At 36.6% G+C, this 15,560-nt stretch overlaps 1 protein-coding gene across 1 annotated transcript; it reads left to right on the plus strand.

Annotated features, from left to right (window-relative positions):
• The first annotated feature begins 641 nt into the window (after positions 1-641).
• Positions 642-15,155, plus strand: LOC145700130 (interferon-inducible GTPase 1-like). The gene is made up of 11 exons (XM_081777385.1): positions 642-950; positions 1,845-1,925; positions 11,016-11,075; positions 11,139-11,207; positions 11,770-12,071; positions 12,360-12,475; positions 12,891-13,291; positions 13,650-13,790; positions 14,159-14,352; positions 14,453-14,547; positions 14,918-15,155. The coding sequence occupies exons 1-11, from the start codon at positions 923-925 to the stop codon at positions 15,045-15,047; spliced, it is 1,617 nt and encodes a 538-aa protein (XP_081633511.1). The 5' UTR covers positions 642-922; the 3' UTR covers positions 15,048-15,155.
• The last annotated feature ends 405 nt before the right edge of the window (positions 15,156-15,560 follow it).

Consider the following 15,560-nt stretch of genomic DNA (forward strand, 5'->3'; position numbering starts at 1 on the left):
CGACAAGGCGAAAATGAAAATTCGCCTTGAATTTCGCCTAGGCGAAGAAATTAGGCGAATTTAGGCGTAATCTAGGCAGATCTAGGCGAAATCTAGGCAGATCTAGGCGAAATCTAGGCAGATCCAGGCGAAAATTTCGCCTAATTTTCGCTTTTCGCCTAATTTTCGCCTAATCGCCTAGAAAAATTGAAATGCATCGCGTTTTCGCTTTTTCGCCTAGATTCGCCTAAGGCGAATTCGCCTAGCCTAGCCTAGCCTAGAGTCTGTGACAAAAAATTCGCCTAGCTTTTTCGCCTAGCTTTTTTAAATTCGCTCTGCCTAGCCTAGCCTAGCCTAGCGACTTTTCGGCCTGATTTCGAACCCTGAATAGAATCAATTGAATTTTTATCGAATAAAATATGGATTTGAAAAGTTTACTTGCTCGAATCAGTCGCCAGAAGAACAGTTGATGATTCACCGTTAATTTTACATAGAGAATGTTCCGTTTGCTCTTACATCTCCTCGCATAGCTCACGGGCGCCCTCGATTGTGCGTGAAAACTCCGCGTCGCTAGAACTCTCTGGCGCCTTGTCCGCGCGTGCGGCGTCGCCGAGGCGCTCGAGAGGCGCGCTGGCTATTGTATGTTCTTATCAAATCTTTGAATTACTACAAACCCCTTCTGAACGGCAAGCATAGCATTATTTTGACAAATTTTTACACTTATTTTTTCTACGTATTTGCCATATTGAGATCGATAGAGAGAGTATTTGCAGCACCCAGAGTATCAAAAACGAAGATTAACACCGAAAAACCCCGAAAATCGACACCGACCTAAAAATCGTGTAGTCGACGGGTAGACCCTAAGCGTCGAGTTTCATTTCGCCACAGTTTACAGTTTGAACGTGAATTTTCGAGTTCGCTAGAAGCAAACTCTGAACTCGAAATGTTGCTAGTCTCGAATCCCGGACTAGGTAAATAACCGGAGATCTTTTTTCTTGAAAAAATTTTGTCTTGCCGAATAAGGTGGTATTTTGATTTTTCCATTGAAAAATGGGAGATTTCGTGCGCTTTTTACGTGCCTGTTGACGGTTTTCATTATTGAATTTCCAATTTTTGTGATAATGCTTAAATCAAGAAAGCAATAAAAGATCGTTCGTAAAAAAACTGGATATATTTACTACGAAACTCTAGGATGGCGCCGCTACTCGACAATTTTCGGCCAACAAAAAACTCGATTTTTCGATTTTTTTTTGAAATCTGATTGGCCTCTCGGTCAAATCCGCAGATCTGATTGGTCCAAAATTATCATCAAATTTTTGCCGAAAATTGTTTGCCGAAAATTGTCGATTCTTGCCGCCAGTAAATCTCTTAAAAATTTTTAAGACTTATTATTAAATTTTTACTTTATGCATACAGACTATTTGCGATCTTTTTCCGGAAAAACCGTGGAGGGGGTCTCTAATTAGATGAAAGCCATCAGCAAGGTACTTTCTTTCTCACGAAATCTTTAAGACGACCTTTTTACATATTCATATTGGTGCCCATTAACTTTATCTACAGAAAATATCGATGCTTTATCTTTTTTAATAATTTCTATCGTAAATTTTACTTACTTGTCAAGCAAATGCATTTGCAAAGCTTGCATCGTTTTATTCTAACTTGTAAATAATTTCTTTCATTTTAAGCGGATGCGGTAACGTATTAGACCCTCATTAATGTTTCTTGAAAAATTGACAGAAAGATTCAAAATCAAGATGAAACTTAGTGTCTCTGGCATGACTTTATTTTTTCCCCTCTTTCTGTCAAGATTTTCTTGTACCCTTGGTGTTTCCCTAATTTTTGACGCTAAATGACAGCCTTAATAGGCAGTCCTCCGGGGAAGACAAAATTGAATGCAATTGAAGAAGAACCAGAAGAAATTAAAACTTTAAAAGTTATTAATGAAGGTACAGGACCGGTTGAACCAAGAGAAAATGAGTGTGTTTTCAAGTTTCTTTTTTCATGAGCGTAAAAATGCGCGCACAAGCGCATCTAAGAGGGCGCGAGTGAGCTTCAAAAACAATTTATCATTAAATTTACGATAAATGCGTAGTCTGGATATTTTTAAAATCTGTTTCTTTCTAAGATCGAATTATTGTTCACTTCGACATGTAGCCTTTCTGACGTCTGTTCTAGTCGACTCTAGCAATAACCAGTATTTTTACAAGAACCCAAAAATTTTGGATATCCGGGTCAATCAATTTGTACAGTGGTGTGAGGAGTTTCCGCACCCTTTGTGAGTGCTGCGTTGCCGCACTTTTAGCCCGCACTTTTTCTACTTTTCTCTTCTAGAGGTAAAAAAAGTGAGTGCTGCGTTTTCGTACCTTTTACCCGCTATTTTGGGTTGCGGAAACTCCTCACAACTGTTAATATATTTTTTGGGAAAATATGATCAGATTCTTTGTTTTATTCTTTAAATATTTCTCTGTAGGCTTTAACGACGTTCAGGTGATTCAATATGTTGTTATACTGGATGCACAATAACAAATCAGCACTTCTAAAAATTCACCAGAGAGACCCCACAAGTATGGGTCTAGCGTTGGACTTTGCGTCCAACAGTATCGGTCTAACTTCGGATTATTCATCTTTAGCGACCCCTCCCCATCAAGAATCGTGAAAATAGGGCTCTTTAGTGAACGTTTTTCTGAAAAACTACCTTGGGTAGACCCGAAATTTCAATTGCAAGCTTTTGTTCGAACGCTCGCCTGCAACCGTTCCCCTTATGATGATCTCACGATCAACAACTTAAGGTTATACAGGCCCTTAAACGTAAGGTTGTTAAGTGCAGCTTTTTTTCGGGTTTTTAAGTGTGATATACCTTTTATTTTTTTTAGGATAAAGTTAAGCCCCTAAGCTACGACCGTTTTCTTTTTTAGAACTTTTGGTCTACGAGCTTAAGGACGAAAGCCCCTTGAAAATTTTATAAGTCGAATCTAAGTCGAATTTCCAGATCTATATTTCCATTAATTATTGCCTAAATTGCCCTTAACTATGTTTTTATAATCGTGTTTATAATAGAAATAGTTTTGATGGTTGGTATACCCTTATTCATCATTAAAAAATAGCGAACTGGAATTTCTGTCAAAATAGTCTAAAGGAGAAAAAAAATGTTTTGAATAAAAGTTCTTCCTGGTGGTCTAAACTACCCAAAAAGGCAAAAAAATTTAGATAATTTTGACTTTTACCTTATCTTAAGTGTGGATTTTCGAGCGGGGCATTAATCATGTATCAATGATTACGCATGTTCGAAACAGAATCAATACTTCAAAAAGCATTTTTTTTACGAAGGAAGATCAATCAGAGATGTAATTTCTTGTTTAACTTATTGCGATGCTTTTCAGATTTTCGAAAAAATGGGTCAGTTAGAAAAAAATAATCGAATTTTTCAAACTTGGTGAATGACGAGCATTCAACTTAATGCCACCTTAGATCTAACAAGAATTTTCTCTAAAAATATTTTTGTCAGCACATTTTCGCATACTGAACATACTGAGAAAAAAGCCATTTCTTGAAAAATGACAATATTTGCCTCAGATTTCTCGAGTTACGTTACATGCCGTATTTTCGAAATTTAATTTTTAGGGTACGAGGGTCTTAGTTATACGTGGTCTTAACTCTCAAAGCTCTCCCTGCCTTTGGAGAGGTGTCTCAAACCGACAGAAGAATTTTGACAAATTTTGCGTTGAAATAATAGCCAATCGGACGCCTGGATTTGGCTATCTGGTCAATCGACAGCCGAGCAGCCGTCAAAGTTGTTTGAGTTTTTGTCGGTTCCTGACGCCACCTCATAGCTTTGTGCGGATATGTGAATTTTGTTAAGGAAAACTCTTGATTTTGAGCCTTAGAATTGAGATTTTTGTAGTTTTTAAATTCTATTTGATTCATTATCAAACAAAAATTTCGAATATTTGCGACTTCGGCAAAAATTATGTTAAAAACAATTTAAATTAAAAATATCGATTTTTGAGAAAATCGAATATCTTCGTCTCATTAAAATTTTACTTGTTGATATAGTGACGGTATTCTTTTCGATCGCCGATGTTTTTTAACCCTTGCCCGCATGAAAAATTTTTCACCCCTGCCCGCATATCGACCTACGCGTAGGTCGGGCCTTTTGAGAGTATTCAATCGTGATTAATTTTCGAAAGGACATGAATAGAAAGTTTTAAGGGTGAGCTTTTTCCTTAACGCCGGAACGCATATTACCATTTTCGGGTAATACGATTTTGCTCATCAAAAAACCCATATTATATTTGATATACGCATATAATATGACCACGCTCAAGTTATATTTTTGTAGCTTAGAGTCCAGTTATTATATATAAACCCGGATTTTTATTCTCTCTATGCCCAAATCGCGACAATATTGGGTTAAAAAATGGTCAGAAATTGGCAAAAATGGCCATGCGTTCCAGGGTTAACATGATAAAATTTCAAATGTCAAATGTCAAACTAGAACAAATGTCGTTTTTCCAAAAGTATAATTACGTTTAAAAGTCAATTATCCTACGCGTAGGTAAAATGAAGGGTTCGGTATTTTTCGGTTTCAAAACGACCATTTTTGGAACCAATTTTATGAAAATTTTTTCTTCTCTAAGCTGCTGGTTTTTTTGGAAGGCATTTCGTTTCACCTGATTAATCAGACTTAACCTTACTAAGCAGGTTACCTCAAGATTACTACCTACCAAGTTCTACCAACCAGAGGTAGAAAATGCCTAGGCAAATTCGCCTAGAAGGCTAAACTTGGCGAGGTTTGGCGATTTCGCCTACCCTTCCCATGTCTAGCCTAGCCTCAAGGTGACAAATATTGGCGATTTAGGCTTCAATTAGGCGAATTTAGGACCTCGCTATCAAGAATCGTTAAAATGAGGCTCATTCTAAGGTAGACTTTTTATTCGAATCGCTTCCTTTAAATCAGACCCTCATCTGCGATCGTTTTCTTTTTGATGATCTCTCGATTATAAATTTAATATACAGACCATAAAAGGTAAGGTTTGTAGGTGCAGGTTTTATTTGGGTAAACATTTTTGATTAACCCTTTATTTTGTTTAATTTCTTAATTTTATAACAACTCATAAGGTATTTTTCTCCTATATTGAACTGCTCTAGAGTTCCTTTAAGTCTGAAGATGATCTGTTGATCGAAACTGGTAATTTAATAAATGTGATATAGAAAACTTTTAGTTTATTTTCAGGGTTAAGTCAAGGCCCTTAGCTAAAACGGATCCAATTTAAGGGGAAGATCGTCAATATTTGGGTTTCTCTTGACCAAAAAGCGGCAAAACCTGATGAGGTAGAAAAATTCCGATTTCTCAGGTGAAAAAAAGGGTTTTTGAAATCTACCGGCGACAAGGAGAAAATATTTTGGCTGGGAAAAATCTGTTAAAAATCCCCTCAAAGTAGGGCGAAAATCCGAAAATTTTGAAAAAATATAATATTCATATGCAGACCAAATGTACAATTGTGATTTTGATCAACCCGTAAAATCCATATTGACGATCCCCCGTTAAAAATTCTTTGGTCAACAGAACTGAGGAGAACAGCAATCTTTTAAATTACATCAGTAGAAAATAAGGCAAATTTTCACACTTTTATATTCAGTTTTTATTGTTTCTAATGTTTTTATAATTATTTATATGATAGAAATTGATTAGAAAATCGTATCGGTAATGAAAAATTCTAGAGTTATGACCAAAAACCAACTTAATTGAAAATATGATCACCGCTATCTAGAGATCTATTCTTGAGATACTTTCAGACCTTCTCTTTTAAAAAAATTAAAGATATTTTATTGATTAAAGATTAAAGATTTTTGTAAAATTTGCTAGTCGCTTCTATTAAGTTTAAAGCGGTAAGTTATTTATTGGCGCTATTTAGGCATTTCGAAGGTGGCATATTATTCAAGGCATGTATTAATGTTTTCTTATCATATAAGTATTTTATTTTTCTTTTGAGTCTGAGGATCATTTATTTAAAAAAAAGTCGTTATACAGTTTGCATATGGCGTGAAAGGAAATTACCCAAAAATGCGTTAATATTCGTTCCAGGAGAAAATAATTTATGCGTTCCAGGGGGATGTAGGGCGCGTAGGTTCTTCATGCAGACCTCGGTTCAGCAAAATGCAGACCGCGGGTCTGCAAATGAAAAAATTTTATCAGAATTTAAGATGAAACAGGCGCTTTGGTGCGCTCCGCGCCTGATCTTAGAGAAAACTTCATCTTCTAACATTTCTAAATCAAAACGGGCCAAAGGAGCCAAAATTTTGATCGTCAATGCAGCTTCCGGATCTGCATTTTGCAGACCCCGGGTCTGGCAGAACCTACGCGCCCAACATCCTTCCAGGGTTTTAATTGGTTAAGTGTTCTAAAAGACAATTCGAATTCAGACTTAAATCTTAGTCTCAAGACTTGGCTAGACCTCACTTATCTTAATGTCTGAAAAAATGAGACTAGACTAGTCTACTCCGCTCCTTCAGTAACCCTAACTAGCCGTGCCCTTTCCACCTCCGGTTCGGTTGATCTGTCATTCTGCTCTGTTCCGCTCAATTTTTAAAATCGAGTTAACAGTCACATGAAATACCCTGAGATTGGAACAAATATTTTCGATCCAGGCTCTGGTGGGTGGGGTCTTCTTTATAAATTTATTATTACTAACTGCCGACTTAATTTTTTCGACTTATTTCCAAACTCCGACTATTCCAACAGTCCTTAGACAAGTCTTTAATACTAGCCTAAACGAGACAAGTGATTTTTGAAAGGGCTTTGGACTAGACTTGACTTGGACAAGGGATTTTTGTGGGATCTCAAAACTTGACGAGAGTAGTTTTTTCAGTCTTGGTTCATGTTTAGAACTCTTATAGTCTCAAAAGAATGGGCATTTTTGCCTTTTACTAGAGCTGTCGATTTCGGAGCGTTTACGATCCTCACGACTTTTCATCCATGACTTTCTGCTAACTTTTCTCCGCCGCAAACTAGCGGTCTTCCACGCCGATCATCTTCTATTTAATATTAATTTTATGGGTATACCCTTCCTAAAGAAAATTTCTGTCATAAAAGAATATATAAAATTGAGTCGACTGCGGGAATAACGAGCCTTCTCTTCACAAATTTCGCAAAATACTCCTAATTTTTGCACCCCGCTTGCCTATTTTTTTTCAAAATTTTTGAATTTTTGTGAAAATACCTGTTATTCTCGCATTCGTTATTCTAGCAGTCAACTTCATACAAGGAATATTAACTGCAATAGAAGTGTGGAACGGTTATACCTGACGGCGTTAACGTTATTCTTAAAAAAATTAAGGGTTACCCTTTATTATGAAGGATAGTGTCTGTTACCGACAAAAAATATCATTTTTATAAAGATAATTTCGATGGCCCAGCATTATCTGCTTGGCTAACAAAATATCTCAAAAATGCCTAGAAAAGTCCATTGTGGCCGTTTATGCATAATTTTAAGAAAAGATTTTCCTCAAGAGATTACTAGAGTTTCTTTTTCTGAAGTCTTTTTTTATTTTTTTTTAAAGATTTTTCGTCGATTCAAGAGGCCACCCCATTATAGACCCGGAAACAACCTGCACCTTCCCCCTTGCATTATTTTTGTATAAGGGGCAGCATGACGAGCTCTATCGAAAATTCTTTTCGTCCGGCCAACAGATTGAATCAGAGACAAAGATGCAGCCTCCAGCGAAATCCAAAAGTTGAATCATCGGCAATCGCTTGGATTTGACATCACCCCTTGACCCAAAGTGGAGCTAATGGACCGGAGCCCTTGCCTCTGATTCAATATGTGGGCCGGACAATAGGAATCTTCGTTAGAGCGGGCCCTTATGCCCCTTATTGCATCCACAAAAATAATGCTAGGGTATAGCAACGTTATCTTATTGCCAATAAGGTTATATAAGTTATAGGGTCTGTATATCCTTAAATTAAAATCGAAAGATCATCAAAAGGAAAACGGTTGTAGTCTTATTAAAAGTAAGCACTTACGGAGAATAGTGCTCATGATGGAAATCGCCCCGGTTGTTATTGAAAGACCCCTCCGTAGAACAAAGAGTCTTCTTCAGATACTTTCTGTAAAAAAAAAAACTCACTCCGCAACTGGAGCTCGACATTTTTTGTCGATAAGGCCCTTTAATCCGCTGTCATTATTGAATTGATTCCGGAACGGGAAAAAAAGTGTAATGGGTATTTGCACTGACCTCCTGTACCCTTAGCGAAAAATAGGTCGCGCTGATCCCTCTCGCTGGCGCTTGGCCAGAAATTGTCAGTTAAATCGGACGTGTTTTAGGAGGAAACTTTCTTATAACATTTTTATCCTGATAATATATCTGCATTAATGACCTGAAAATATCTTTATATAGCTTTTTGAACGTGCAGATTTCGAAAATTTCATTTAAATATCGAAATTCCGATCATTTTTGGAAACAGTCGTTTGAATTTGAAGGAGATATAATTGCGCTAGAGAAAATCTAAAAACGCCATGTGTAAGAACACATTTAAATTGGTATGTCAACGAAGTTTCAGAAAATTATCTCAACGGGAAGGTCTTGTCGACAAAAATTGTCGAGCTCCAGTTAGGGGGTTTTCGGGGCGCGTTCCAGTTGGGGAGTTAAGAGCCCCGTTTTCACGATTCTTGATGGGGCGGGAGGGGGCGGTTCTCTAACAGTGGGTTGCGCAGGTAGTTGCCCCCTAAAGAGCGGGTGAAGGGGCAACGAATCCTGCAATCACTTTGAGCGAGTCTAGAAAGGAACAATAGAAAAAGCGCGGGCAAAGGGGCAATCAAAGCTGCAATCGCAAAGGGGCAACCAACTGCGCAACCCACTGAAGGTGAATTTTTGTCTCTAGTTCCAAAAAACCTTGCCCAATAAATGAAGTTTCCTACACATAAGGGGCTTACTTTTAATGTTTAAAAGCAACGAAGAATGCATCAAAAGCTTTAATCGCCGTTATTTAAGAACCCCCCCCCCCCGTCAACAATTTTCCAAAAATCTATTTTCGGAATTTCAAAATTTTAACCCCGGAAAGGGATTCTACAGGTCAAAAAACGATTTTAAGGCATCATTTTTTGGGGGTCTATCTCGACTCTAACACCCTCAAAATTGCGTTTGAAAATCGGACTTTTTGACGAAATATGACGAAAGAGTCCCAATTTCGCTAAAATTTGAGATTTTTTTTTGGTCAAAAAGTCCTCCGAACAAGTTTTTATGCTGAATTGAATTTACAGGCACACTAAGAAGCCAAAATATGGCTTTTTAAAATTATCGATTTTTCGATGAAAATTGTTGACGGGGGTGTCCTTAATTGAAATTATTGTCTCAGATCATCTGGAAAATCCAATTCGCGATTTTCTTCTTAAGGGGTAGAACTAGGTTTTTCGAAAATAGCCGATTCTAGACCGGCGCTCAAAGCCAGGAGAGCTTAGATTTTCAAGTTCTCTCTTCGGTTGAAGAAAGAACAAACTAAGATCTTACAACATTTTTCTTAAAATTTCTTTTCGTCAACACATTTTGGCGCTAGAGAGCGAAACGTCAACCCATCTCTTCGAAAATCGTAATTTTAGCGTATTCGCGTCCTCAAATTTATCGAGTCACGTGACTAGCCAAATTTTTTAAATATCATTTTAAAACAGTTTAACCATTTATCTAGCAACATTTTCGAGGAAATTGCGTAATCATTAGTAAAAACAGGTTTTTCTTATTTAAAGTGCCTCCCGAAAATCACTGTTTTTCCGAAAATCTAGTTCTTCCCCCCTTAAAGGACATTCTCTTTAAGGGGGTGGTGGTCGAGAAAATATTTTTCGTCTTTTTAAAATTTTGATATTATTTTCAGATTCCTTGATAAAAAAGGAGCATTTTTGGTCTCTAGCTTTTCTACATTGGAGCAACTTTATTTAAGAAAATTTTCGATTTTATGCTATGAAATCGCCATTTTCGGGAGTTTTGAAACGCGTTTTTCTCACTAAAACTTACTCGAAATTGTTTTTTCATTGCAAAGTTATGTTTCTTGATCATATTTTAATTATAAAAATCTTAAAAAATTACGATTATTGTGATGTTTTGGAAAATTTCATTGAAAAATGAGTGAAAATGCCGATTTTCAGAAAACAACATGTTTTCATTCTATTACTATTTTCTTTTCTATTAAGGTTAACATTCTAAAACTAAGCCGCCCACACGCTAAAGGGTCTAAACTTTCCTCTTGGTAAGTTTTATTTCGAAAAAAATAATAAGGGGATCGAGTTTTTTAGGTCAAGAGATGGGTCTACTTTGAAGGAACTCTTCACCATTTTTTCGAGAAAATATTTTTTTCCAACATAGCCGCCCACATAAATTGGACCCTTTTTAAGTTATTTTCAATTAGAGAAAAAAAATTTTTTTCGAAAAAATTGAAGTTTTTTAGGTTGAAAAAAGTCTTAGTCTCGACTACCACCCCCTTAAATATTTAAAAATATGTATGGAATTTGTTATGCGATCATGTGACTGGAGATATCCGAAGTCGGAGTATTAGCGAATAACGGGAATTTTTGAGAGATTTGTTGCTTTTGAGCCTGCGAATTCAAAAATTTGCTGACTAAAAATTTCTAATAAAGATGTTTATAGAATAAAAATGGATCATTCTATACCCGAGGATAAAAATTGAAAATCTAAGATTCTCTTGTCTGTAGCGCCAGTCAAAATTGCCTTTTTCGAAAAAAACTCGTTTTATCCGTTTATGTTAGCATCGAATAAGGATATTAATTTGATGACCTTATAAAACAAATTTTTTAACTCGAAGAATTGTCACAAGTGCCTTAAGGGTCATAAAAGAGCTCTAAAGTGCAAGATGTGACATCTCTGTTTCACTGGGACTCAGTCAAATAGGGAAATTGGGCTTTCTGATGTCGAGAAAAATAAAAACTCTTTCCTTCTGGGAATAAACATACGCTTATCTGAAGCTTGGAAACACTCATTTTTCAAAATATCCTTAAAAATGATAATCAAATATTTACTTGAAAATTAAGGTGATGAGAAGATGAAAACTGCGGCGAAACTCGACAAGACATCAGTAGAGAGTGACTCTGGTAAGTTTTTCCTAAATTTTTCTCATGAAGAATAAACCAAGGACTGAATTAACATTCGATTAGGGTGCGATGATGATCCTGAATCTTTTGACTATCGATCCAAGAAGATAGCAGAGGCAAGAAGAATGAAAGGTAAATAACTCGTACTCCAAAGTTTATGCTGCTCTTCGAGCAAGTATCGATTTATATTTTTCTATCCAACTGAAAAGCTCATGTCGTTTCCAACATGAAGGGAACAAAGGACTGATGCGTTGACACTAGAATCGGTGACACTTGATAAGCCATCGATTCCACGAATTTGGCGGTGTTCTTTTATTGAATTTGATCAAAAAATCATGATAACGAAAAACAGCACTTTATTCTCATTTCCCACATAAATATGTTTAATTTACACATCTAACACATTGCACAAAATAAAGTAACGTCACATTACTTTGATCGAAAAAAGTGCAAGCTAGGGTGGGCTACCCATCGGCGAAATGTCAGTGTAGGGTGTTGAAGAACTTCTAAGGTTAAATAGGGGTTTTTGATTGGCTTTCACAACACATACTGGCATTTGATTGGCTGACGAGTCAAGTGACTACGGCAATTTTTCAACCCTCGTTTAAAATTTGGTTGTCTTATTTTTTATCTTGTTCTGATACCCTGAATCATAAAAATGAAAAAAAATTATTATTCTTAAACAACAATTTAGCAATTACTGGAAACATAAGCGACTCGACTGAAGACCTATCTGGCTCCGAAAGTACAACAGCGTTGAGCAATTCTTCGAAGACTGCTCAAAGTGGACACAACTCGGACTCGGGCAATTCCACGGAGAACTCGGTGGCCTCGACAGAGTCTGTCTTGTCGCTTCATCCGGACGACTTGGACTTCGACGAAAAATGCACAAGTGCACTTGCGAAGAATATTGTTAAGTCAAATAATAGCCAATGTATACTAGCCGTGAAGGAATACGCGAGAGATAAACTCGTACAAGCAGTTAATGGCTACAAGGTAAACCCACACTTTTCCAATTTCTGTTGCTGATTTTTATCGCCGAAAGCATTTTAATTTATTTCATCGAAATATCTTATGATCTGTTTTCATATTTTAATTTCGGGAAAATAGATTCAATAGCTCCTTATTATCTCGTTAAAAGCTGTCATGGAAAAGGCCAATTTGATAAATAAAGTGCCTTCAGAATCTGAAGTTCAGATTAAGTATTCCTATTCACTGTTTTATTATGACCTACTGTTCAGTTCACGTGTGCCTGAATTTTGACAAGATTCTAAACTTTTTCAGGTGAAAATAGCCATAATTGGAGAACTTGGGGCGGGTAAAACCACCCTTATCAAAGAGATCTTTGGAGGAGGACCGCTGAAAGAAGCAAAACTGAGCAAGGATAAGCCAACAACAAGGTAATTTTTCTGATTATTAACAGCTAGTCAGGCAGGGCTCTTTAGAAAAATTTGATTATTTTGAACAGTAGTTCCACCAGTAGGGCAAAGCCTTTGACGACTTTATTAAGGTTTCCCCAGAAAAATAAAAATACTTTAAAATTTTCGATAAATATACACATTTTTTGGGCACGGCCAATCAAAAGGCTTAAGACATAATGCGGTGGCGCTTCTCAAGATTCGAGCAAAAATCGTCGGTATCATTACTTCAACATTTTTCTTCCTAGAATACCTTTGCTTTTTCTAGCTTCGCTATAATTAATTTAATGTTGTGCGGTATTTTTATATTTTTGTTTTACGACGAATTTCCGTGAACAATAAATAAGCCTGACTGGTCCTTCTACCTTGCTAAAAAATAACTTATTGTTACTTTCAGCTATAAATATCCGAACCACAAGAACATCACGTTCACCGAAATCCCGCATGTGTCCTCAACCCGCCGCGCCGATCGAGAAGAATATATGAAAAACATGAAGCTATATAATTTTGACTTAGTTTTGCTTCTTACAGATTCACATATTCGAGAGTGGAGCATGTGGCTTGGCCGTCAATTTAACGAAAAAGAGATTCCCTTTTTCTACGTTAGAACTAAAATTGACAAAACCACAGCCGAGGATCAGGCGAAATTTCCCAGGACTTATTGCGAGGATAGACTTGTCTCGCGCATCAGACAGCGATGCAAAGACTCGATTCAAACTGGAAAGGTAAAAAACACTAGGGCTTATGTTGTCTCCGCCAGGAACAAGGACAAGTGGGACTTCCGAGCGCTCGTTCAAGGTAAGAAAAATTAACACTCTAAAAACCGTTTGATTTCTAACAATTTGAATGTGACTAGAATAGAAATTCGCAAGACAGCTTATCTAAGCCGTTTCTAGTACTGAATTATTGTATGAAAAACAAAAATCTAATATTGTTTGAAGTAATCAGTCAATTAACCCCTTCTTATGAATCTTTTTTGAGTTCAAAAGGGGTTGAATGTTTCTGACTCGCTGAAACAGTTTAGCTTTTACAAAGAATTTGTTTTTTAAATAATTCGATAATTTAGAAAATAAAGATTCATTCCCTTAAAAACAAATAAAAATTAATAACTCTAATCGTAAGAACATGATCCGTCTGTTATTGACCACATTTTCAGCTCTCGGAGATGAGCTACCGAAGAATAAACGACGATCGTTGAATATTTGCTTGCCAGCGCTGACTCCTCACATTATTCACGAAAAGCAAAAAGCTCATGCCGCGCGAATATGGATGGTCGCCGCAATTTCGGTTGCATCAGGTTCGAAAATTTTCCTCTTACAAGTTTTTTTTCTTATTACAATTTTTTTTATCTTTTTTTCAAGTCTCAAAATACCGCTTCAAGATCGCGGCTTAGCAATTCTGCTTTTCAGCTATTTGAGAGTTATTTGCTCGTTACAGAAGAAATCATGATCACATTTTTCAAGCTACTATTAGCAAATAACTGTTGATGCAATTACCACCCTACACATTTTTGCTGGCAGCTTAGACTTCATTTTTTGCGCAAGAAAAATTGCAAGGCTCATTTCACAAAAACTTTTATGACTTCTGAAAAAGAAAAGTTCACATAAATTTTCGATTATTAAAATCAATTAGCACGTGATCAGCGTTATAACTTTATATGCACAGGTGTGATGGACATTCCCGGCTTCGCGCTGTCGGCGGATGTCGAGCTGTTGCGCCGCGAATGTCACAATTACAAACATTCGTTTGGCATCACCGACGCCATCATGCACAAACTCTGCCTCGACGAGAACAATCCAGCTCTGGAAGCAGCTTGGGACCTGATCTTCTACGACTCCGGCATTCACTCGATTCTCCGTCAGGAAGGGGTCGCAAATTATCACTTTGGACGTTGCCTTTTTCATAGAAAGAATAACATTCCAATATTGTACGAAGCGACAAAGTGATAACCCCTCAATACAGGCGTCAATTGAAATCGATCCAACGGACTTGCTCAAGTTCGAAAAGAAAGTTCCTTTGCTCGGAGGAGGAATCAGTTTCCCTGCAACGTGCAGGTAAATCCTAAATCACATACATAGGCGAGCATCAGATAACAAAGCCAATCCCTCACCTGTCTCGAGTTTTATCGGCTTTGTTCTGCGTAATTTACGACAAAAACTTGATTCAGCTTTTTAATAATAAATAATTTCATCGAATAACTAAGTGTCATAATAGAAGATTGTTCATTTCATACGCTAACTACTGATACTTTACTGTCGAGTATACAATCAGGTCTTGTCAGTCAGATTTTAAAAATAAGGATTAGGGCTTTGGTACGCGTTAGGGTTAAAATCAAGTTAACCCGAGTCAAAACCCTAACCGTTACCTTATTCCGCCTTTTAAAAAATTTTCTTCACACAATATTGTTGATAACGAAATTTTCAGCACACTTCGATTTATTCTGCAGGAGTTGGCGGCGATGGCTCTTCGTTACGTGTCTCAGGACTTAGACGAGTGCGATTCGCTAGATGACGAAGATACTTTATCGGATATTTCCGATATGTCGGACAGATAGATGTAGATATACTTTTTTTCTCCGTTTACTAGTTTCAAGTTTTCATTAACCATTAAACCTTTATTTGTAAATATGCACCAAAAACCGAATTAATTTTAAAAAGAAAAACTTTTTTTCGAGCTGCTATGAGCTGATACCCTTAATTGAATTTATCATTCGAGAACTGCTTTTATGATCTTCTCGGAATATAGATCAAACTCACCTATTTCTGAACTCAATTTTGAGCCCAGAATTTTGAGCCTTATTTATTCTTATGCAAGTCCCAACGTTTTTTTCTTCATCTCTCTGACGCTTTTTCGCCTTTTTGGCAAAGTATCTTCAAAAATTGTAAATAATCATTTCCCAAAACTGTTTTATCGCGAATTTTAAATTTTAATCTTTCTTTATTATGAAACTGATTAATGTTTTAAATAATTTTCTCGAACGCACGAGTCATTTTTTTCATCAAAGGTAAAGGGTTATAAATATTAATCAGCATTTAACCTAGCTTTTTCGGAACAATTTTTTGATGAT

Source organism: Oikopleura dioica, chromosome 2, assembly GCF_907165135.1.
Source record: "Oikopleura dioica chromosome 2, OKI2018_I68_1.0, whole genome shotgun sequence".
NCBI lineage: Eukaryota > Metazoa > Chordata > Appendicularia > Copelata > Oikopleuridae > Oikopleura > Oikopleura dioica.